A 26,232-nucleotide genomic window follows, 5' to 3' on the forward strand; every position below is an offset into this window, starting at 1 on the left:
AGAGTGCTATTTCTCTAAAAGCCAGCCTCTGAATTGATATAGACCTAACCACTGAAGACAGGTAGTTACTTTTTGGAGATTTCTTGAGGCAGCAAATGTACAACATCCTTTGGTACTCTATCTCAATATATAATCGCTCATAAATCAAGATGTCATTCTTAGGTTTTACCAAATACTCTTGCTGCAATTAAAACTTACTTCCTCTCCCTTAATCTTTTGTGTAGGTAGGAAATAACTGATCATCCTTCTTAAACCTTGTATAATTAAAGACTCTTCACTGCTCTTCAGCTTTATCATTTGTAGGCTAAGCAACCCTATGGGGCTCAAATCTTTTGGTAGTATTTTATTTTGGTGTTAACGCTGATGGATGGATAAATACTGCTTATTCAGTGCTGGAACAATTCCTGTACTGTACACAAAGAATGTGGAGATTCTGATCAAGATCTTCAGTCTCCAAATGCTGCTATTAAAATGTAGACATTTGGATTTTACACACTTCTTTGGGGAAATCAGTTTTATCGCTGAGCGGTTTTTGGGTGTGATCTTTTTGGATTTCACATAAGAAATATAGTACCAAAGGTTATCATTCTCCAGCATGACAAATGAATCACTGGCCTTTTCTATGTTACTTCAATAACATTTCCATACGAATACGCAGCACTAAAAAAATAATTTGTTTACAGAATGAGCCATTTAAAAATTCTCACTTTACCTTGGTTGATTAGCGTTGTCCAAGGCCTCAAACTCTTCTAGAATGACATGGTTTACTGGAGGCACCTAAACAGAGCGCTGACAATTCATTTGTCCTGATGCAGGCGACTTTAGTCATGAATTGTAAAGTCTGAGATACACCCAGTGACAGGCGCACTGGGTCATACAGGTAGGTGGGGTTGGCAACATCAGGTGTGATTTAGAGGGAGCTGCGCTGGCCATCTTGTAGTCCTCGACTCACTGCAAACGTTCTTTTAACATCCTCTTTCCTTGAGGGCTTCAAAAATCTATCAAAAGGAAAGCACCTCTTGAGGAGTAACTTAAGCCATATCCCCTTTTATCAGAAAAGAAAACGCCTAACACAGCGGAAATCTCTACAGGAATAGGAACCAGGGTGGTGGTTCTGGTGTGAGAGCCTTCGCTTGGCGTTTTCTTTTCTTCGATGCCCTAAATTCCTCCTTCTGTTAGTTAAGTCCCACACATCCAACTGCTTACTCTTACTCTTTAACGCATCTTCACCCTTCCGAGACCAGATGTGTGGGTAGAGTTTGTGTCTACCGAGAAGGGCCTGAGCTCTCTCGGGGTAGTTGAGCGGGGTGCTCTGGCTCTACTCGCCCGATAGATATCTAGCTTCAGTCTCTGGTAAGCGGAAACATTTTTAAGCAATACAAAAATAACCACTCGTGCTTCAGGTTGTCTCCCTTGCTGAAGTATCTGTAGAAGGCTGGAAGTTCTACTGGTGAAACATCCCTGGACCAGCCGCTGGAGGCGCAGCCCCAACACGCAGCATCCGGGTTGAGGCTCGGGCTCGGGCTCGGGCTCGGGGTGGGGCTCGGGCTCAGAGCCCACCTCCGCCCGGCTACCTCTGGGCGTATACGCCCCGCCCCCTGCCACCCCCGCGCGTCTCATTGGCCAGGCCCTGAATCCGCCTCGGCTCCTGACTGGCGGCTGCTCCTGTCTGTCTGCGGAGCGGGGACATTTCCGCCGTGAGGGGGGCTGCTCCAAATGGAGGGGGAGGGGGAGGGGGAGGGGAGGTGCTTAGGAGAAAGTGGGGGTTTGGGTTGCGGGAGCCCGCAGCCGGGTGGACGAAGGAGGTCAGAAGCTGGGCTGCGACCACTGGTGAGGGGTTCAAGGTGTGCATGTGTGAGGGGAGAGGGGGAGAGAGAAGGTTGCTTCAGAGGTGACATTCTCTCAGCCTGCGAGCCTTCTTCCAGGCGCGCCATAAACGCCCCCAATTTCCCAGCTACTAAAGGAAGAGGAGGAAGGTGGGTCTCTGTGGCGGTTTGGGGAGGGGCCGGGGCGGGCTTCCCACCACCCCTTGGGCAAGTGTGTTTCCCTCTCTGAGGCGTGTAGAGCCCCTCTGCCTGACCCGCTTTGGCCCCGGAGGCCCAATTTGGGGTTCGGCCAGGAGGAACTAGAATGTATGAGGGTCGGGGCGGGCCCTCCCGGGCTCCTGTCCCTCGTCCCGGGCTCCTGTTCCTCGGAGTCGGCTCTCCCCTCACGGGTGGCCCCCCCAGTGTCCGCTGCGGGGGAGGGGCGTGTAGCCTTCGGCCCCTCCCGGGAAAAAGCCGCGGCTGGGTTGCGGCCGCTCCCAGCAGGGAGGCGTTGGTCTGGAGGCCCCCGCCCGCCCGCGCGCGGAGCGCCTCTTAGTCCCGGGACGTTGATGGGCCGGTAGAAATGGTTGAATCGCCCCCCTCTGCCTGCCTCCCCCGCCTCCCGATCCCTGCAGGGCGGGGACCGCCGTTGGCCCGAGTTTCCCAGGGAACTGTCCGGAGGCCGGACGGCAGAGAGGGGAGGGGGAATCGGGGGTGCGGCCCGCCTTTGCCTGCGGCCGTGCAGCTCTGGAGGGCAGTGAAGTAGCCGCTCTAGATCCGCCTCTTTCATTGATGAAATTTAAGTTCGTATGCTATTACCTTTTCCGGGAGCCTCCAGCTGGCCCTCATTTGTGTCAAGGGTGCAGTGTAGCCTGGAGTTCGGAGCAGACTCGGTCGCACCAAGTTTCTGTCTTTTGGAAGAGCGGAAGGTTTTCCTGGGTGTTTTTTTTTTCTTTTATTTTGAGGCAGTTTTAGCCGCTTTGAATAAATACTCCCTTAAGTGGCAAAACATAGGAAGAGAAGGAGCTCGTCGGTTGTTAAAGCAGGGGTGGAAGAGAGACCTGCCCATAGCGTGACTCCTCTAGGCATTTGAATATATATATATACACACACATATATATATATATATATAGGCCAGAGTATTTTAATAAATCCCTAAAATGTCGAGATTTGTACAAGGTAAGACACGCTTCTTTTTTCTCCCGGGTTGCTTTAGCAGTACCGAATTTGGGTACTGGCAGTCGAGAGGTTGGTGGGTGGTTTGGAAGTGGAAATGTTCATTTGAGATACTATTTGCGAAACCCTTTTCGTTAAATTGACATTTGAGCTGTCGAGCTGCTGGGTTGGCGTTTCAGATACGTATAATTTATACCCCTGTACTCTGCTGCATTTAGTTCTGCCTCCCTGAAATCAGGTTAGTAGCACTCTGGCTCCCTGGGATAGGGGCTGTAAATGATGATAAAACAGGATTTTGGCTGCTGATTAATCCCTGTTCTCTTTTCCGGGTCGAAGTCAAGGTAACTCTGGGTGCGGACAGGAAGGGGAACTGAGAGGGCTGAGGAAAGGCAGGTGGGTTTAGCCAGGGCTGTTGGGGAAGCTTTAGCGTTCTTAGCTTCTCCGTTTGTGTGTACGTGGTCTGAGTCTCAGATTCATTTATTGCGAAACCGGGAATAGCTCGTAGGAGCTGGAGGTCATTTCAGAAGGAGAAATGACTTTGCTGCATTGCTGTGTTTATTTTTTTCCCTTCTTTGAAATCTGTAAATATTATTAAGGTTTCTTTCAAATTAGAAAATTGTTCTCTAAATTTTACATGTGTGTTAAAAAAGGTTTAGGGAATGCCTCTCAACTGAGTTAAGCAGTAACATTGTGTGTATGTGTGTGTGTAACGTGTGCACATTGAAATTGGTGCTACCTTAAACCTCTGTCATCAATTTGTAGCATAGGATTTGCCTTCTGGTATGCAGGTAAACCCTTTTCTTGCAGACCCCAGAGTGTGAAAGCTTCAGCCATCTTGCTGAACACACAGCTAGTAAAGTTCACAACCACTTAATGTGGCTCTCTATGAATGTAATGTACTTTAAAAAATTGTGTCAGTAATGGCCATCATTTGGCCCTGCGCATAAAAATGCCCTAGTAGGTTTTACATCACTTTATTAACTCTTCTTTGAGTTTTGTATAGTAAAGTAAGAGAATTTGCCTGCATTATTATGAAAACAGATGGGACACTTATGTCTACCTTTAGCACTAAGCTCAGAAATGTCACTTGTCATTAGACTTTTAAATTCATGTTATGCCTTGTATGTGGTAAGAGATGCTTCTGTTCAGGTTGAATAAATGTCTTAGTCAAGAATAGAAAGTAGAGGTAACTGTCAGAAGTTTGCTGGATTTTGTAACAACAACAATATTTAATTACCAGCAAGCCAGTATTGCAATAATATGCTAGAGAAAAGTGGACAAGTCACTTCTCTTTAAAAGTTAAGAATATTATTAAACTCCAGGTGTTCCTCGTTGTTATGCTTTAGCGCAGCCTACAGAGGTGGTGCATGTTGACTAATGTCACATCCTTTGCTGTTTGTTAATGGCTAATTGTTTTCAGGAGATTCTAAATAAAGTGGCAATACCTGTGTATGTTGTTATTCCTTTACCTTGTCATCCACTTTTTTTTTTAAATCAGCTTTTTATCTTGAGATTTACAGAAAAGTTGCACATATGTCAAAACTAAGAAATTATCACAGGTACCTTACTATTAACTAAACTACAGACCTAGACTACTTTTCCATGATTCGATCCAACATTGCATTTAATTGCCATCCAATTTTGCTCTAAGTGGTAGTTTTCTTTTTAAATGGCAATTTTGCGCAAAAAGATGACACCTCTCCCCTCCAAAATTTTTTTTAACATGATTTTGCTCCTGTTTATCATTGTTCAAATTTGTACTTCAAGTGTAAACTCTCTGTATGTTTAATTAACTCTGCTGCATTGATCAGTGATAAACTTTATTGAGTAATGATTCTGCTGTCTCCACAGATCAGTTTTTAAGTGTAAGCGTTGGGATTTTTGTTTTTGAATTTTTTTTGGTAGCAAAGATCAAATTGTTTGATCTTTATTGCTGTAGCATTTAGTGATATTTCCACTCATTGACACTTAGCTTGTACCACTTCATACGGAAAAGATTGAACAAATATTAGGCCTCTAAACTGTTTTCATATGTTGTCTCGTTTAAGCTTCACAAGAGCCCTGAGAGGTAGTAGATTTTAATCGTGACCTTACAGGTGAGAAAATTTAAGTATCTTTTCCAAAGTTCACAGCTAGTAAGCACTGAAATTCATATATAAATATGTCTTAAACCCTTGTCCTTTCCAGTACCTTTTATTGCCTCTTATGTTAAAAAATTTATCAGGAACAATGGCTTATTTCTCCAACTAGACTATCAGTTCCCTGTGGGCAAAGATAATATTATATTCCTGGGGGAAATACAGTGTCTTGAAGTGGTGGATGCTCTGAAAGAATCTGTCATGGATGACAAACGAGAAATGCAGACTCTTCATGTACTTTTTAGTAGTTTAGCCTACATTTTTGGTTGTAGTTTATTAACACCTCTAACATAAATGTTGAGGAAGATGAAAGGGATGGACCTAGGTTTGAATCCTGTTACTAACAGGTGATTATAGACAACTTTTCTGAACCTCCGTTTCTACTTATAGAAACGTTGGGTATTAGTACTTATGCCAAAGGGTTTTTGAGAAGCTGAAATGAGATTAATTACGTGAATGCATTTAGATGGCCAGTAAATTTTACTTTCCTTTCTTAAAATGATGGTAGCTTTTTGGATAGCATTGCCACTATAAGTATAACCGCATGTCACAAACAGAAACAATGCACCTATGACAGTTCTTTATTTTCCTATTCCAGGTTTGGTGTTCAGGCCTCCAGCAACTTTGGAGTTGAAATATATATATTTTTAAAGTATGGGGTTGGAGGGGAAAGCTTGAACAGTGATGTGAATACATAATTGGTGACAGTTTTTGTTTCAGTCCAATCAGCAACTAAAATTATGAGCTCTTACAATACGCAATGTACTGTTATGGGATTTCTCCTGTATCCCTTATGGTTGGCACTTGAAATTTAGATCTGGGTATTATACCTGTGTGTTGTGTACACGTGTTTGAATGTCCTGGAACCTGGGGTTGCTATTCCTGGCTTGAATCTCTTCCCTCAAATCTAGGCAATGTGCTTTATAGCAGCGGTCCCCAACCTTTTTGGCACCAGGGACAGGTTTTGTGGAAAACAGTTTTTCCACGGATGGGGGTGGGGGGATGGTTCAGGCGGTAATGTGAGCAACGGGGAGCAGCAGATGAAGCTTTGCTCCCTAGCCTGCCGCTCACCTCCTGCTGTGCGCCCGGTTCCTAACAGGGTTGGGGACCCCTGCTTTATAGGAAAGCTAGGCATGTCCATTCTCAAGCACTTTGACTGTAAGTTATTAGGTAGAAGTGTTCAATTAATAAAAATACTTAATAGGCAGGAGAATTCCCAGTATGTATTTCTTGGCCAAAAGAAGGTTCAACTTGCTTTGGGCATCTCCCAAGTCTGTGTTTCTCAGGCATTTAGAATTCCTTCTCATAGGAGGACTCTTTACTGGATCTCTGGCTTAATTCCCTAGCTGGTGTATTCTGCCCTCAGGTCACCTTCTGTCTGCCTGTGAAATTACATCTCCATTTGCTAGTTTTCTCCATCCCAGGGGTTGTTGCAGGGCCAACAATTTTTCTAAATAAATGTGACTGCTACTTAAATGAGAAAGGGCCCCTTGTCACAGTTGGAGGTGACACCTCCTCCTGTGACCCTGCTGGGTCATCAGCAGCTGTGACTTTTGCCAGGTATGTTAGTCAGTGCCATTTGGAATTTGGCTTTTCAAAAGTTCTGAGAGCTATGGGGCAATCTCCCTGCATGATTTGAAAGTTATAAATGGCACTGGGCCTACTGTCATCTAGCCAGCTAAGGCCATGTTATGTACTTATACTGTAATTTAGAGGAACTTTTAAAATTTATTTATTTATTAAAAAAATTATTTTTGGCTACATGGCATGCAGGATCTTAGTTCCCCAACCAGGGATCGAACCCACTCCCCCCTGCAGTGGAAGCATGGAGCCTTAACCACTGGACCACCAGGAAAGTCCCTGGAGGAACTTTTTAAAAAACTGTTTGTCTACTTATATAAAAATGTCCCTTAATATTCTTAAATTGAGCTACTTTCTTATATTTCAAGGGAAGCCGTTTGAGTACCTCTGTGTCACTTAAAAAGTATTTCAGATTTTCCATTTGTTGGAATTCTCTTTTAGTGACCTTTTTTTTTTTTGGTGATTCTTGTTTGGTCAGTGGAACGTAGCCAGGGAAGATTAGCTGAACTGATTGTAACGGGGGGGCGGGGGGGGTCTCAGATGAATACAGGGGTGAGAAGCATTCTGGGGCCTGGTTGTAGAGGTCAGGCCTAGGCCTGGTTCTTCTCAAATCCTAAGACTAAATTTAGCCTGTTGCTGATTATTTAGATGACTAGGATGTTTTCAGCCCAGGAAGGTTGTGGCATGGATTTGAGGCAGGACTAGAGGTGGCAAAGCAATGACTAAGGCACACTTCTCATTTTTTAAAGATGTAGCTTAGAATTCACTATGTTGCTAGAGAGACAGGGATTTAGTTAAATTCAGAGTCACAGTTATAAATGGAAAATTAAAAGAAATTCAAAGAGTTGAGCTGATGAAAACTTTGTTTTCCAACATGGATCTTGTAATCTCTTTGGTTAAATTGTCTTTGTTCTTGATAACTGGGTCTGTCTTCTAGTAAAATGGATGATTTTCATTTGTGAAAGCCCACTCAGGGAAAAAAGAAATTAGACATTAGAGAAATAAGAAATATTAATTGGTACACTTCTTGGAAGTGCCATTTTAATATTCTGAAGATAAATTGAAAAATTAAAAGGAAATTGATGTTAATTTTGGACAGTAGGTGTTTTCTTGTAATATCAGTTAACATTCACTTCACATTCTCTGTATTTTTCTTCATAGAAAATTGTAGTAACTTTATGAATTGTAGTGACTTTAATTAAAAGAATGGGATACTTAATTTGTGTGAGGAAAATTAGTTGGCCTAATAATGAAAATATTCTGGGTCAAAGAATAATATATTGTAATTTTCCAGTTTCCACCATGTTGAATTTGGTACTGCTTGTGGAAGTGCAGGTATTAGGAGTTCCCAGTAAGTGAGATGTATCCATTACTGAAAAGTTAATATAAACAAATATTTAAAAGTTAAACTAACTCTGGATTATCTGTAATGAAAATGTTGACTGTATTAACTTTATGTAATATGATTCATCCTGATATCCAGAATTTATGCCAGTGGAGAAAATCCCAGCAATATTAGAATAAAATTGCGGGGGAGATCCTCTGAAGGTTTGGGATTTAGCGAATGTGGAAATATGATTCACTTACCACCCTTTTGATTGCTTGGGATCTCTTTAGAAGCTTGGTTTTCTAGACTGGTGTCCTTTTTACACAGCCTACAGTTTCTTTTCTAAGCTGTCACGTTTTGAACTTGGTGTAATAGTGTTTGAATTGTGGACATTTTGTTCTTGGGTAATTTGATGGATTGTCCCAGGCACAGTGACTATTAATTGAAACCATATGTCTTAGGTCTCTAAAATTCTACTGCCAGGCATGCATCTTTCAATTAATAACTTACTAAATTCTTTGCAAGTTGGCTTGCTAAGTTATTGAAAGAAAATTAAACTTAATGTGATTTTTGGTTGGGTTTATGTGTGAGAAAGGGGATAGTACTCCATTTGAAAGCTGTTTTCCAGTTCTCTTAACTGGTAAGCAAGCATCTCCTTCAGTTCCTTGCACAGTAATTGTCTAGGATTCAAATTCTGCCTCTGCCAACAGTCCCATTGTTTACTTTTCTCCGTCATTGCCAAATGAAATCCATTATGCCCCCAAACCATTTTGAGAATTAAGAATTGTTTTTGAGAGCCATGGAGAAATTGGCTATGTTGTCTTATTAGTTAATTTATATAAACAACGAAATGTTTTGTTTTCCAAACCATTGCTAGATATTTGTTAGTTTTTTAATGTAAATCAAGAAAGTTCCCTGTTTCTCTGTGATTTTTACTTGTATCTTTAAAAAAAAAACCCCACTGTTTGTTATATTCATGTACATGAAATAGTCATGTTATGCCTAGTCTACTTTTTAATTGTTAGACTATTCTAGGGGACACTCCCTTTAACAATAGTTCCACTTGCTCTTTGGCTGCAAAGGTAATTGGAGTTTGTGTTTTTCTCTGGTTGCCGCCCTGGCAAAGATTGATGTGATTTTTCATTTATGTTATAACACTGACTAGAATTTTAAAGCTTCCAAAGAGCGTAGGAAAACCAAATAACACAGTTCTGCACTGTTGCGGGTTCATTTATGCCGATGGTAAAATGCTTAGGCCTGGTAATAAAATATTTATAGAGTACATAAAAGCTTTCTTCGATTTTTCATTGCCCAGAAAATAAACAATATAGAAGGAAAAGTTGAAGTGCACAAGAGAATGCCCATTCTGATATGTAGTTTTCACTTCACGCAATAACTACACTTGATAGACATATTTGGGTTTTTGCAGTTTTCATTCAGATTTGGTGGCATACAGCCTGGAGGTGGTAAACTACATAATGCACCACTGTGACAGAGAAAGGGAGAACTTCCTCCAGGAAGGAGAGGCAGGGCACCGTGCAGCAGGGTTGGGATTCTTGCTTGGCTGCCACTGTGACCTTAGGCAAATCAGCATCTCTAGGCTCTGTTTCATCTCCAAGATAAGGGAATTAGACTCACTGACCTTAAAGCCTTTCCAAGGTTAAAAATTTTATCTAAATGCACATGTATCAAATTATACGGCAGGCCTGTCAAATCATTTTTTGGTCCTTGATGGTGATTTTATGTTGTATCCCTTTTCTCTCCTCTCAACAAATGGGAAATGGGTGTGATAGGCCCCTTACCAACCATTAAACTTGTTGCAGAGTGATATTATTTAACTAGTTGGCACATCTCTCCTGAATGTTCTGTTTTCCAGAAGTGATATTTTCTGTTTGTATGGTTTTTGTTGTTGTTGTTTTAAGAGCTACTCTGTTGTATGAGAGCAAGGTTAATCTTAATTATTAATGAAAAGTCTGGTTTATGTATAAATTATAATAGTTAAAAAATTTTTTTAAGCAAGCAATGCATGATTAGCAAAAATCTTGATTATCAAGTAGCTCTGCATGTTCGGTGCTGGAACAGTTCTCAAAAGCCTGGTACCTTTTAATTTTTGTTAATCAAAAATCATTTATTAAGCATTCATATGGCTGACCCATGCAAATGTTAGGATGTACATGGCTGAGTCATTTAAAAATCTATGTAAATGTAAACAGTCATACTATAGTTTATAAGCTAAAATAATATTGACTTTAATACTGAAAGATCATATAAAATTGTATAAGACCAACTAATTGATTTTTCTTTATGATTGAATGACACAAACTTTATTTTTCTGTGTTTTTCCTAAATGAAGCTAAATTTGAATATATAAATTGCCCAATTTTGTTTAATCTCTAAAGTTAGTGAAAACATTATGGTGACATTTATACACAGTAATAAAAATTGAAAGGAAATTTAGAGGTCATTTTGTCTAAACTGCTTACAAGTTTGGAATTTCTTTGACCACATCCCTGATGCTTGACTGTTAAATCAGCTTCTGCAAATCAGCCTCTGCTTGAGAAGCCTTAGGTACTTCAGGTACTCAAGACACAGCCCATACTTTTCTTAGCCCTGCTTCTCCATGACTGGAAATCATAGCTCTTGAACACTTTCTCTTTGGCCTCCAGTGGTACTACCTCCACTGGACAGGACTCTACCTTCTTTATACCCAGCACATTGCAGTATCATAATAGGCTCTTACTCATTAATTTAATAAACATTACTTGAGTATCTACTATGTTTCAAGCTCTGTTTTATGAATACATTGGGTATACAGTGGTGAACAAAATAGATACAATATATTCTTGGATATTGTTGGGTAAGATATACATTGAATAGATTTTAGAAAGTATGATGTCATAAAGGGGAGGTTCAAGGATCTACCATATGAACATGTAATGGGCAACCGTGCTTAGTTTAGAAAGATTTCTAGGAAGAGATTACATTTAAATTGAACACACAAATAATATATTACTGGCTGTTCAAACCACTAATATGAGAAGTTAAGTCTTGATCTCCAGTATACATTATCAGGTGCCTGTACTGTGCCAGGTGTTGAGGTAGGTGTAGGAAAAAAAGTTGAATAACACTATATGGCTTGTGCCCTTAAGGTGATACAGACAGACATCTCAGCAAAGAATTAAAGTTTGGGGGGTATTTGATATGTGTCTGGTACAGCGCAGATTAAAACCTCCACGTAGCCGAGTTGTGGTAGAAAGGAAGGCCTCTTTGAACGTTCAGAAGCCACCACCTAGAACATTAGGAATGCCACCTCCACAATAGCAGACGCTATTCAACTCACAGAGTTTGAGCTTTCGGGGGCTGAGGGATCAGGGAGTTTCCCGGGTGTTGGGATGATTCTCATGACTTTGGAATTCACAACTGGGCCTTTAATTTCTATTTTTCTCTCCTCATTTCTGCCTACCCTTCTCTAAAAGTTTTGAATTATTCTCTCCTCATTTCTGCCTACCCTTCTCTAAAAGTTTTGAATTACACTTGAGATATGTGTTTTGGAAGCCTTATAATAGGATGGTTTTAATTTCATAGAGCAGAAAAATACCAACTCAGTTGGCTTAAAAAATGAGGGACTTACATCACATGAATCTTGAAGTAGGATGTTCCAGGGTTGGTTGATTCCGTGCAAAGACTGCATCAGTCTTTTCTTCCCTTAGGTATATTTGTCTCGTTCTTGGGTCAGCTTTCTTCAAAGTCACTAAATGGCAGAAGAAACTGAAGGTGAGGGGTGGACACATACTCGTTGTGGCCAGGTACTGGCCAGGTACTATTTTTTCTCAGGTGTCTCTTTTTTCAGTGAGGAACGCCTTTATCCAAAGTCCTTTGCAAACTATATCTTTGTTGCTCACTGGCCAGAATCATTTTATGTTTCACATTTAAACCAATCCCTGGGAAGGCTTTAGACCAGTCTGGGCCTGGTGCCATTTCTGAAGGCCTTGGGGCAGAGAATAGGTGACCAGAATAGCAATGGGGTAGGAAGATGATTGATGTGCATGGCTGATACAAACATATTCAAATAAATGGAGTAGAGTCTATATCAGAGCTACTCAAGGCAATACTGGCTGCATTCATTTATTTGAAATGCATATTCTCCTCACTCCAGACCCAGAGGCAGAATCTCTGGGAGCTTGCCCAGGAATCCCTGTTTTAACAAGCCCTCCAGGTGATCTGTATTCATATTAAAGTTTTAGAAGTACTATTGAGACAGGAACTTGGAACCTTTAGGCATTCTTCTTGAGCACTTTCTTTAGCTTTGGCTGCTCAGAAAAGTGCTTCAGCCTGGCTTTTAAGGTATGCCTGGCTAAGGAATTTGTATTTCTTTCCCATCAAATGAAAATCCCATCAAATGGAGAAGTGACCGTGATTAGAGTTGCAGTTTAAGGGAACGAATCCATTCTGCCTGGTACCCAGATTAGAGTGACAGATGGGTAGACGAGTTAGAAAGCTGTTGTCATCATGACCAGGAGAGTGAAATTAAAGTAGCAGTAGTGGGAATGGAAAGCAATGAATGGAATGGTGGCAATTCAATTAGAAAGTTTGGTATTGGATTGGATGTAATGTGAGGGGAAAGGAGGGAAGAGCCAACTGTGACAGATTTCTAGGTCACCTCGGAGTGACTAGGAGAATGTTAATGCCATGGGGTGCCGGGGCGGGAGGGGTGGAGGCAGGGAGATGAATTTAGTTTAGATGATGAGTTTTGTTTTGGACATGTTGAGCTTGAGGTACCCAGCTGGGTATCCAGGTGCAAAAGGTCTAGAAGGCAGTAGGGAGGGAATGTGAGCCAGGAGCTCAGGGAAAAAAAGATCAGGATGAGAGGCATGTATTTGGGAGTTATCAGTAAGGAGATCGATAAGGGAATAATTGAGGGGGAAAATGGTCTGAGGACAGAATCTTAGGAAACCCAGGGAGTAGGAGAAGAAAGAAGGAGCCAGTTATGGAAACTGAGGCATGGTTAGACAGGTAGGAGAAGATGTAGGATAATACTGGGTAGCTGAATCCAAAGAATAAGAGCTTTTCTAGAGGAATACTCACAAACAACTGAGTTTAAAGGACTGCAGTAAGAGCCCAGGAGAGGCTGGTTAGCTTTAACAAGTCATAAGTCTAGTCAGCATATGTCCTCGGCTTTATTCATGGTTATTTCCAGTTGCTGCTATGTTCTTAGAGTTTCATACTTATTTGGCTCACAGGTCATTTCCTGGTTTAAGATTAAGTGAGCTTGTCAATTCTATGACTTTGGGTACCTTTCATTGTGGTTTCCAAGGAAGGTTGGGACTAATCAGATCTAAGGAGTGGTGGGAGGTGGCCTGGGAGGGAGGGCTCCTCACCTTCTTTGTTGCTCTAGGTGTTATCTCTGGCCTGCTCCTTGAGAAGCTAGCTTTCTGCTTTGGAATGTGAAGTTGTTTTGTTTGCCAGTATCAGGATGTCAGGGAAGGGTATTATGTACACTTCTTAGTTGCTGAAATGGATAAAATGAAATAACCTGAATTAAGAAACGAAAGCAATCACTTGCTAGTTTCCTACTTCTCAATTCTATTCCTTTCCTCCTCCTCTTCTCTTCCCCTCCCCCCTTTTTTGGCTCCAGTTGGATAGCGGAAAGTCGATGGTGTTGAAATCTTAGTTCTCGTAAACAGGAAAGAATTAGGAAATTGAGGTACGGGAAAAGCTTCCAAAAAGCTACTGCTTGTTCTATCCCCAATTTACTAAACTGTCATTAAGTCAACTAAGACAATTCTAGTAAACCCAGTTTCATGTGGTAGGGAGTTTCCCGTCTGTTCCACTGGGCATAAGAAGACATTCTGATAGACATGCTTTCAGAGGAGAGTGTTATTTGGGGATTTTGTGCCAAAGATTAAAGAGAGCCAGACTAGGAGGGAAAAAATGAGCAGGATATTTCTACCTCACTGTGGTGGAATTGGACTCAGGATAAATTGGCTTTGCTTCCAGCATTAGCCTGCTCTGTGACCTTGGGTAGGTCATTTAACTTTTCACCCTCAGTTTCCTCATCTGTAAAATGTTGAGGGTAGATTAAATGCTCTGTCTCGTGTCTAAAAATGTTTTGATTTATGATTGAGGTAATGAAATGTTTGATTCCTAAAACGCTCTCTGTCTAAAGTGGAGGGGGATCAGTTCTCTATTGCTAGGAAGTGAGGTGGTACAAAACATCTTAGGAGGTTAGAAAGCTTGCAGTGGATTCTTTAAGCGACCTTCCATTAGAAACACAGCTGCCATTGCCAGAAGTGTAACCTGAGAATGTTAAGTCCAAGAAAGCTTCTGAGTTCTATACTTCTTTTCCTACCAGAAATTCCAGACCTTTCTTAAAAAATTCAGGATGGATAAAAGAGGTGACTGCAAAGGGAAATGGTTTCTAGCTCTATGCTTCCTAGTCTGTGCCAGGTGCTTAAGATTGAAAATTCTTTATTCCTTAAAAGCCCTTACTTATTCTTTAATCACTTAAAATCAGAACTTCATAGTAGCCCTTTGCCCAGGGGAAGGGGAAGGAAACAGCAGTGGAATGAGGTGGAAGAGGTTATGGGCTTATAACGTTCTTTGTTGTAAAAGCTGTTAAGATTTGTCGAGGGGTAGAAGGAATACAAATTGTTCTTCATATGCATTTGGTGCTATATCAAACCAATCAAAGTTAGGGATATTTGTCACAACTCGAGTTTTTTTTTTAATTTATTTATTTATTTTTGGCTGCGTTGGGTCTTCATTGCTGCGCGCGGGCTTTCTCTAGTTGCTGCAAGAGGGGGCTACTCTTTGTTGAGGTGCGCGGGCTTCTCATTGCGGTGGCTTCTCTTGTTGGGCAGCACGGGCTCTAGCCGCGCGGGCTCAGTAGTTGTGGCTTGCGGGCTCTAGAGCACAGGCTCAGTAGTTGTGGCACGCGGGCTTAGTTGCTCCGTGGCATGTGGGATCTTCCCAGACCAGGGCTGGAACCCGTGTCCCCTGCATTGGCTGGCGGATTCTTAACCACTGCGCCACCAAGGAAGTCCCTGTCACAACTCGAGTTTGAATCTGTGTCTGGGTTTTTTTGAATCTGTGTCTGAAGATTGGACACCTGCTGCAGCTGGCAAAGATCACATGTATTAAATGTGAGTCTTTCAACTAACCTTTCTTTGCTAGGCTTGGAAGGGAGGATAGTAATATGGGTTCTGTGTGTTTTGACCTTAAATCACATACATTGATAGGTTGTTGTTCTGCAGAGGGAGTCTCTAAAGTTTGGTGTTTTGTTGTGGTTTTTTTCCCCTGGGCTGTTCTCATGTCTCAAACAGCTACTGCAGTTATTTTTAAACTTTGTAGTTACATTTAATTTTATCTCACGTTTGTTATTTGCCCAGAATATAAAGTAAGTTAAATGTTTCTGTCAGTATTTGTAGGAATGTGACTGCATGCTGGCCTTCAGGATCTAACTTCAACAACAAAACAGCAAGTCTAACAAAAAACTTACTTTTAAAGTTGTTGTACAGTTACTTTTTGATCTATTTTGATCAGTCTGTGACACAGAATCAAATGATATATGTGTTCTTTAGAGGTTTTATATTTGGTAGATTTTTCTTCCAAATCAATTCTTAAACACTAATATGGGAGTTGGTGGGGGACTTAACGTGTGACTTTAAATTACAACTAAGTCAGCCAAAGGATGACATGTATGGTTGATGTCACATTAACTCTAGTTTAAAATGTTTTGTAGGAGTTTTTAATTCCCTATCATAGTAATGATAGTAGTGCCAAACCCCTAAGTGCATTGGGCTTGAACCTCTGAATGCTGTGGACCCATTAGAAGACTGATTTTTGATTGTCACAAATTGTACTGTCTAAAAACGTTCTTAAGGTGATTGTCTTAAAAAAAAAAAAAAAGTTCTCCAAAGACAAAATAGGAACAATTATTATAACAGAAAATAATTATGGTCGAAATGTCTGTGGTTCCTTGGGAATGCTGTGCTTTTTGTGTTTTCCATCATTAGTGCAGTTTGAATGCATGTATATAATTCAGAGGTCTTCATGTTTGCATTTTAAAATTAGGTAAATGACCTCAACCTTCAAGCTTGAATTCATTTTTAATTTTATTTCATACAATGTGTAGACAGTTACCTGTTCTCTGCATTTATAAGTATAAACAATATGTTAATTCTGTAATTTTTATAATTATGTAACTCTATCCTATCCTTAAAACATTTAAAGTAAACCCTTTATGTGCCAAAAAAAAGTTATGCTAATGTATTCATCCATTATCATCATTTTTTACATATTATAATCAAATTGCTACTTACTAGTTGAAACATATCTTTATGTTGTTTATGGAACATACAGATGTGTGTTTCTTAGCTCACAAAGAAGTTATTTATGAACTACAGTGTGGGTCATTTTGGTAGTTTTACTGGAGTCCATAAACTTAAGCCTTTAAGAAAAGCACAGTTAGAAAACACTATTTTAGGATTATAATGTGTGCTTTCACCAAATTGCCTTGTATTTTTTTAAATTTTAATGTGTTGGAAATTGTGTATATACTTTTTTTTTTTTTGAAGAGCTATGATAAATATTTGTTAACATTTTTTGGTGTTTGGGAAAGGCTGTCTACATTAAATTACCTCAGGAATTACATGTTTACTAATTTTTAATAGTAATTTACTAATTTCTGCTCTCAAAACTATCTTTAAAATATTGATATGTTGCCTTTAATTCTGTCTATATGCTTCCTTCTGCCCAGATAACAAATGAAGGAATTTATGGTATGTGGGAGTGTTTTTAGCTATATTGAAATATGGTTTTGCTAAATTAACCAACATTTGTAGAACTAACTAGCTATCAAAAGAAATGTTTGAACATAAGCTTCAAAAATACATTTATAAAATAAGATTGAGTTAGGTATTGAGGATGGGGGGGTGAACAATAATCCAGTTGTTCCTTATTTTACAAGAAGTAGACAGGATAATTTCTGTCTAGATAATGAAGTATGTAAAACAACCTTGTTGGCATTTTTCTCCTAAGGTACTTGGGCCTGGGATGTTTTCTTTTTCTGCATTTTTCTTTGTTTGTTTTCATCTAACAGGCATTTCTGTCACCTTTAGTGAGCTCCATCTGTCATAGAGGTGCCCAGATATGCCAGAAGTACTGATAGTCTTGTCCAACACACATGAGCAGTGAAAAGTTTGGCTAAAATTAGGAACCAGAAACAGGGAGGCAGCCCTGTGCCCTTCTCCTTTTAAAATGAACATTTTGATGCCAGGAAAGTAGAAGCACTTTGGAATAGCCAGTATCTCTCAAAGGATTCTTCTTTAGGGAGGAATATGAACTAGAGTGGCTCCCCTTCTAAAATGGAAAGGATTCCTTAAATTTTTCATCTGTCCTGGAGGAGGAAGGAGTCAATTTGGCTTCAGTTGCCAAACCCTTCAGTTCTCTTATGAGGCAGCAATTCCATAAGGACAGGTTCTATAAAATATGCCCTTATTAATGTTATTCCAGGTGTTCTCATTTTTTTCCAGCTTTGACAGCTAGGACGGAAACATCAGCGGAGATGGAACTATATGCTCAAATGAAGATTAATCCTTTTACTTCCACCTGCTTCATCTCCTTAAAAGTGTTTAGTATTTTATATACACCTGTAAAGCATATAGATGTACCAAACAGTCAAATTTGAGTGCATAGATTATTGAGTCATAACTAGTTGACAATACTAAAATCCTCCTGGAGATTGATGGGACCAGAAGATTGAGCCCTTTTCATTTGCTGGCACACCAGAAATAAATTGTTTGTGGTTTACCAGCTGTTTGAATGGCTGTCTGAGTTCTCAGTCTGTGGTTTTTATATTTTTGTTTTAAGATCTCAGCAAAGCAATGTCTCAAGATGGCGCTTCTCAGTTCCAAGAAGTCATTCGACAAGAACTAGAATTATCTGTGAAGAAGGAACTAGAAAAGATACTCACCACAGCACCATCACATGAGTTTGAAGTAAGGACCCTACACTGTTTTTGCTTTCATCCATCTGCATACTGAGTTGCTATTGCTGCTACTGATCATCTAGCCTGAAATAAGCACAAGATGTAGTGATACATTTAAAAAATTAGGATAGCTCAGTAATTAAGGATTTTCAATATTTGCCCATTATAAAACCACTGTCTTTTTAATTTTTTAAATTCTGGTAAGTTTCTAAAGTTTGAAAGAATCAGAACAAAATTACAATTTATGTGATCTGTATTTTGGTATCATTGGATGGAAAAATGGATACCAGTGTTCAATTAAAATTGTGAGAAGTTAATTGATCAACCTTATATCCTGCATGCCTTTTCCAAAGAGCCAGTTCTAACAGAACTGTGCTACACTGACAGCTATGATAGAGGTTTCCCAGAATAGGCAGGTGTTTACTTTTCTACTTATAAATCAATAGATTATCCTTTTCATTTTCAAATTTCAATTTATACTTAATGTTTTGAGGTTACCTGTTTTTTGCTCCTTCTTGTTCTTTTGGTGAAGATTAATTGTCACTTAAAAGAAGTAGAGAAATACATTGGTGAGTAAATGTAGAGAACCAGTTGGAATTCTCACAGGCCAAATGGTGTTCAGATTACATGATACGGGTGGGAGATGGGGAGTTTACTTGTATTCCTTTAAGTGTGGTTCCTATTAGCTTTTTTTCCTCTTTAGTTTTAAATTGGGGTGTTAAAAAGTCTCTGCTGTACTCCATGTTTTAAAGGTATAAGAATTTCACTGAAAGGTATTTTAAATGTACAATATATGTCTGTTTTTATTAAATATTAAGCATTCTGCTAGTTATATAACAATGACTTCTATTCTCATAGCACACTAAAAAAGACCTTGATGGATTTCGGAAGCTATTTCATAGATTTTTGCAAGAAAAAGGACCTTCTGTGGATTGGGGAAAAATCCAGAGACCTCCAGAAGATTCGGTAAGTTTTGGATAAAATGTAGGAAAATTTAAGGTAATTTCAGACACTGGTTTAACTTTTGGGGGTGGGATACTATAGGGTACCTGTAGGAACCATCAATTCAGACATTGAAACTATAGAGATAGCCTGCTACTACTTTCCTTTCTTTTAGACCCATCTATCCAGTCCTGCAGAGCACTTATGAAAGTCTAATCTCCCTATAACACTACCTCATAAATTAGCATCCTTGAATATGAGGCAGTTCTTTTGTTCAAACACATGGTAAGAGCTTCATTATGTTTTCTTCCTTCTATCTCCAAACCATCTGATTTCTCATTGCCTATAGGGTCATGAACAGTCATTGTCAGCTACTTAAAGCTCTCCCTATGCTTTCAACCCATCTTTCTAGCTGTATTTCCCTTGCCTGCCTTTCTTGAACCAACCCAGCATTCCCTTCACACGCATAGTATTTCCCTGCGTCTAGACTTCTGTGTATGTTGTTTCCTTGGAATGCTACGGGCTCTTCACCTATCAAAATCCTGCTCATTCTTTGAGACTCAGTCTAAATGCCTCCACCTCTGTTGTCAGCTCCTAGCAGAAAGCTGCACTGAAGAGGTGTAATGCGGTAGTATCGGAGGTTCAAATCCTAGCTCTCCTGCTTTTGAGCTTTGTGTAAAATGAGAATGATACCAAGTGCTTTCTGTACTTTACAGGGTTGTTATGAGACTCTCTTAAGAAACATGGAAACATGTTAAACCATGAAACATTTTGCAGATGTTCGTGGTTATTTCTATCATGCTGTGGTAGTAAGCCAGCCTAATTAGTAGCAGTTGTTTGTATGCATGTGTTGTCTTCTTACTAGTCTTTGAGGCCAGGAGACCATGTATCCTGAGTTGAATGATTGATCTAAATTAAGGTTTCAGGGACAGGTTTGGTTAACACAGTGACCTTTCTTTCCTTTCCTGTCAGCAGTTTTGACCACTGCTGCTTGTGGCATTTGTCACTGAAGGTAGAAAAGGCTTGATGGAGTGGAATAATTATATGTAGATAGTTTATCTCTTATGTATCTGTAATCTTAAATAATCTAATATTGGTTTAAAAACAGGGCTGTTTTAAGCAGGAGTTTGGCAAGCTACTGTCTGAGGGCTGCACCACTGCTGTGTTTTGTAAAGTTTTATTGGGACATAACTGCATGCATTCATTTGTATACCGTATCTGGTGGCTTAAGCTAATGGAGTCCCTCATATTTCTTCTAATGAGAAAATCTTAAATGTAGTTCCTGGTGAAGAGTACTTTTTTTCCTATATGTGAAAATTGTCATTCAGTTATAAAACTTTTAAAAATTATAAATTACATGCTCATGGTAAAAAAAGAAAACAACAAAGCAAAAAAAAAAAAACAACCCACCTAAGCGTTCACCTTGAGGAGTCTCTCATTTTTGATGTTGAAGTTAAAATTCCTCTTGTAGTGCTTGCCAATTACAGTGTGCGCATATATATATATATTTTTTTTCTTTAGGGTCTTCTATTTTAGTCTCTGATTTCCTTCGCTCTAGTGATTTATTTTTCTGTGATTTATTTTTCTGCTTTTAAGTGGTAGAATTAATCATATTTTCTCCTGAAAAATTATTTAGAGCAATCTTCTGGATAGGTATATAATTTTAAAAAGGAACTAGTTGTAAATTCAGATTAAAAAAAGAATGTTTGGGAGTAGGCCTAAAATTATAATAAAAAATTTATGCATTATGTATTTTCCCACTTTAAATACTTAATATTTTTGCTAGGAATTTATTCCTAGTTGAAATGACTTTCCTTTTCTGATTAATGACAGACCTGGGGATAAAGGTGTGGTTTTCTTCTTAATTCTTGCAGACTTGGGAATTTTTTTTCTCATTACACAAACTTAACCTTTTGATGATAGAGCCTACCTTGAAGGAAGGCACAAAAATTTATTACTTTCAGTATATTTTATGATTCAGAATTCTGCTTTGCCAATGGAGAAATCTGCCTTTGTGTATTTTGAGAGAAGATTATGATACATAGTAGGGTTTCTTGGTGTGGGGATTGGAGTGGCGGGGAGGAAGCAAGTAGAGGGATCAGAACCACCTAGGGATTTTTCCAGTTCAGCGCCACCATTCCAAACAAGGTCTTGACAAATCCTTTCAGGAGGCTGTGCCCCTGCAGTGAGCTGTAGTTACTGATAGGAATGCTGAATTGATATAGAAAAAAAAAAAGAAAGAAAGAAATAGAATATAGAATTTTGGATGTAATATGATTTTATGAAGTCTTTTCTCTTTCTGTTATAAAAATGTAAGTCTCCATTAAAAATATGTCTTTATTTTAAAGCCTAGGTTGTGAGCATCTTTTAAAAAATGTTCTTATAATCCCATGTGCCCTTAATGTTGAGGGTTTTGAAATGCAGAGGGAAAAAATAAGTTTGCTCTTTTAACTATGTTATGAGCTTCTTGAGGGCACAAATGTGTCTTATATACTCTGTATGTTAACTATTACCTTTGGCAAGTAGTTCTGAGAGTACAAATTATAGGTTAATATTAATTAACCTTGCTTCCCCTACACTCCTCCGGCTCCCTCCCTCTCCGCCCCCCCCCAGGCTTTTTACTCTCCGGTCATAGAGGTTATATAGAGGTCAGTTTTCCTTTCAAAACATAACATTATTTAGTGAACATAGGTTTTTGTTTTTTTTTTTTTTAAGCATTTTAAAAAATTAACTTATTTGTTTTTGGCTGCGTTGGGTCTTCCTTGCTGCGTGTGGGCTTTCTCCAGTTGTGGCAACCGGGGGCTACTCTTCGTTGCAGTGCGTGGGCTTGTCATTGTGGTGGCTTCTCTTGTTGCGGAGCATGGGCTCTAGGTGCGCGGGCTTCAGTAGTTGCGGCACGCGGCTCAGTAGTTGTGGCTCGAGGGCTCTAGAGCACAGGCTCAGTAGTTGTGGCACATGGGCTTAGTTGCTCTGCGGCATGTGGGATCTTCCCAGACCAGGGCTTGAACCCGTGTCCCCTGTGTTGGCAGGCGGATTCTTAACCACTGCGCCACCAGGGAAGCCCAAACATAGGTTTTTATTGTTTAAATGCAGGTGATACTGTACCCTCTTAACTAAAAAGAAATTATTGTCGGAGAATAGCCATTTAGAGTGACATTTCTCATGTCATCCTTGCATATAAACATTGTTATAACAGAGGATCTATATTTTTGTGTAGGAGTTGGCCACCTTGTTTTGTACGTAAAGTTTTATCAGAACACAACCACACTTACTCATTTACATATTGTCTATAGCTGTTACAATGCTGTGATACTACAATGGCAGAGTTGAATATTTGTGATGAAGACCATACGGCTTACAAAACCCAAAATACTTCCTTTCTGGACCTTTATGGAAAAAGTTTGTTGACCCCATTTTAGTGTATTTATTTTTAGAAGATCTTCAGTAGTTTACTTCTTTGGTCCCCAGAAAACTGACCTCAAATGCCTTTTTCAATTCAGATGATTACATTTTAGGTAAAACTATTTTTTTGTAAATACTGGATTGGAGGATATACTTATAGAGAGACATTGAAATTTTATGTTGTCAAGTTTTACTTACTCATTCTTGCCTACTGTGTTGAATATTTCATTTTAGCTCTGTCAGTGAGCACATATATATATATTTTTTATTGAGGTATAATTAACATACAACATTTTATTACTTTCAGATGTACAACATAGTGATTTAATTTAACATTTGTATGCATTACTAAATGATCACCACTGTAAGTCTAGTTACCGTCACCATACAGAATTAATACAATGTTATTGACTGTACTCTCCATGTTTTACTTTACATCCCCATGACTTATTTATTTTATAACTGAAAGTTCGTGCTTCTGGATACCCGTCACTCATTTCACTTCCTCCTCCCCTTTGGCAACCACCAGTCTGTTCTCTGACATACGTGTTTTTTTTTTGAAAAGCCTATTGAGCCCATATTTTATTGAATTATGCTTAGAAGAATGCAATTTATGGATTATGCCATGCATAATGCTCTGCCCCCATTTTGTAAGTGTTAATCTTGATTATTACATTCATTTAGTTATCTTGATATTTAGCTACTTAAGGAAAGTTTCAAAAAAAATGTATTAAGGTTAATGTTTTCGACTAGCAAGGAGGGACCAGTCAGCATGTACAGCTTCATTGGACCATTGCTTTCTAGAGAGGCCATAAGAGTGTCTTGTTTCTCACCAAGCTTAATGTTTGAGCTTAAGTGTTGAGGATGGAGAGGGATGGGAAATAGATAAAAGAGATGGGAAGATACAGAGCCTACTCAAGAAGGTACTGGGACTGACGGGTTCTTTTGAGCCCTAACTTAAAACCTGTTATCACCTGGTTGGCCGTGACCTCTGGTGACAGTAAAATACATTATCATTTATATGAAAAATATTCTCTAAAGAAGGTTTTTTCATTTAGATAGGAACACAGAGTCCCTGGTTGATTTATGATTGTCATTGTTCTTGTTTTAAAGTCCTCAAAAGGGTGAGGGTGTGTTTGTGAATGGGGAGGAGTTATATAGGGTCAACTCTTTTTGTTTGTTTGATTGAGACAGAGAATTGGCATGAAAAATATCGTATCAATGTGGTATTTAGCTTCAACAGATTTTTTTTGTTTTGCTCCACAAAATAACTGAGAGCTTTTCTTACTTAGTCTTATCAGTACAAAAACATTAAAATGTGTTTAAATATAATAATAAAGCATTCTGAGAAAGTTACAGTGTACGTGTACAGAGTAAAAATACAGATTTTTAAAATTTGTTTGTCTTTTGGAAAGTGAATCATAATATATTGTGCAGCTAATGTTTGCACATCTTTTTTGAAAGACTTACTGGAGGCAATTTGGCCAAGGATCTGCCGTGATATGACACAGGATGGTTTGCTTTGAGCATGATGAAGATTTCCCAACTGTAGTCAGCAGCTAATGGCAAAGCCATTAGAGACTTGTTTTGTGTGTGTGTAGAGATAACATTAGATCCTGTAAAGAAGATGTGGTACATATATACAATGGAATATTACTCAGCCATAAAAGGAATGAAATTGGGTCATTTGCAGAGATATGGATGGACCTAGAGACTGTCATACAGAGTGAAGTAAGTCAGAAAGAGAAAAACAAATATCGTATATTAATGCATATATGTGGAATCTAGAGAAATGGTACAGATGAACCGGTTTGCAAGGCAGAAATAGAGACATAGACGTAGAGAACAAATGTATGGACACCAAGGGGGGAAAGCAGGGTGGGGGGTGATGGTGGTGGTGGGATGAAATGGGAGATTGGGATTGACGTATATACACTAATATGTATAAAATGGATAACTAATAAGAACCTGCTGTATAAAAAATTAAATTAAATTTAAAAAAAATTAAAAAAAAAAAAGATAACATTAGATCCTGAATGTAAAAGTATTCCACGAAAAGGAAATAGGTAGTAGCATTTCAAGAAATGGTCCTGGGGACATGGGTGGATACCAGAGAGCCTCATCTTTTCCTTGAAGTAAAATTTGAAAATGGTAATATATAGAATTACTAATATAATCAAAAATACTAATACTAATTTAGAAAATATTGCTAAAACTTATTCCCTACCTTTTGATTCCATGATGAATTAAACAGTCTTTAATTTTCTCCAGGACTACCTTCCTTCACATGCCTTTATATACAGGAAACTTGTTTCAGGAAGGGGATGTGAGTAAGGGGGCTGACCACAGGCCTATGAGTCTTACTTCTGTTCTGGTTACTTATTTATTATTTCACTTTAGAAATAGTAATAGTAAATATGTGGGCACTTTAACATCAATCCCATGGTTGACTCTGAGAGACTCTAGGTAATAGTGTTAGACCAGGGTCTCTAACCTCTCCCCCTGTGTCTAGCGTTGGGGATGGTCCAATCCCACAGAATCGAGTTCCTTGGGAAAATTATAGCATGGATATAGGTAGTAGTACCACTCCTCTGAACATTACCATTCCCCCTTCCCCAACCCCCACCATACAGAGAACCTTTTTGGACCTTGGCTCAAGTGTTGCAAGGCCTAATATAGATCAATTTATTATTATACTCTCCAAGTGTATATTTTATGTAGGCATTTTGTGTCTTATAATCAGATGAGAAAAATACGTCTGTCAAGTTCTCCTATCCCACATCTTCATCTGTGGTACAACTGTCAGGGAATTTCCGTTATTTTTATTTAATACAGGACAACCCTGAACCTGCAAGATTGGTACTGGGAGAATTTTTTTTAAAAAAAAAGAGTGGGTGGCCCATACCTACCTCTAATCCTTTCTGCCCTGTAATTCCTTGGGGACATTTTACTAACTCCTTTTCCTTATTCTAGATCAGATTTGGACAACTGACCCTCTGCTTATCCCATTTTATAGCCAAGATGAAACTGGAATAAGTTTACAGTAGGCATCTGAACCCAGGAAGTCTCTGCAGGGATTGTAGGCCCTAGATAGATTTTTTTGAACTTATAGGTAAAACTGTATAAATGTACATTTTTTCAGCGTAGACAGAAGTACAGTTTTAGAATATCATTCAAGAAACGTTTATTGGGTGCTGCCTCTCTGTCAGGAACTAGCTGCATGCTGGGACTACAAAAAAAATAAGTCTTGGTCCTTCTTCAGCATTTTGGTCTTGAGTTTTAGAGGAAAATGGATCCAGAAACAGCTACCTATGGAATAGTGTGAGAAGCAATCCATAGGGTGCTGTGGAAGCATCTAACTGGCATGGGGGCTCAGGAAAGACTTCCTGGCATTAAGATAGACTCTTGGGGTAACCTTGAGGCAAGACTTCTCTGAGGATGGAAGGAAAATCAAAGAGAAGAAAGCTTTGAACATAATAGGCGTCTAGAAATAAACAGGTTTATAGCATTTAGCTTGTTCTCTGGTTGTGGAGCGTATGGTAGATGTGTCTGCTTCTCCATGTCTAGAGCCAGAAGAAAGGCCCTGAGAGATCTGGATGCTGAGTCTCTTTGCCTGACATTGCAGCTCCTGTTGCTGGCTGAACACCTCAGCCACTGGGTTACACGGGAGAAATGTCAGAAACTACAGTTCCCATTTAAGAGAGACACTAATGGTGGAAGATGGAAACAGAATTTAAAAACCATGCTTCATTATATACCTCAGTTTGCTTACATTTTTCAACATTGTAAAACATCAACCCAAATAGTTAAAAGATGCTATTCTTAAAAGCAAAAATAAACAAATGGGACCTAGTTAAACTTAAGAGCTTTTGC

At 39.2% G+C, this 26,232-nt stretch overlaps 1 protein-coding gene across 5 annotated transcripts in view; it reads left to right on the top strand.

Moving 5' to 3' along the window:
• The first annotated feature begins 1,743 nt into the window (after positions 1–1,743).
• Positions 1,744–26,232, top strand: part of UGP2 (UDP-glucose pyrophosphorylase 2) — a 62,073-nt gene continuing 37,584 nt past the window's right edge. Inside the window, exons 1-3 of one of the 5 annotated variants that reach the window (XM_007111929.3) lie at positions 1,744–1,830; positions 17,898–18,025; positions 18,874–18,981. In XM_007111929.3, the coding sequence (XP_007111991.1) occupies positions 17,912–18,025; positions 18,874–18,981 (222 nt within the window). In that variant the 5' untranslated portion in view covers positions 1,744–1,830; positions 17,898–17,911. The other 4 variants (XM_007111930.4, XM_007111928.3, XM_007111927.4 and 1 more) reach the window with 4 other exon arrangements.

Source organism: Physeter macrocephalus, chromosome 12, assembly GCF_002837175.3.
Source record: "Physeter macrocephalus isolate SW-GA chromosome 12, ASM283717v5, whole genome shotgun sequence".
In the NCBI taxonomy this organism is placed as follows: Eukaryota; Metazoa; Chordata; class Mammalia; order Artiodactyla; family Physeteridae; genus Physeter; species Physeter macrocephalus.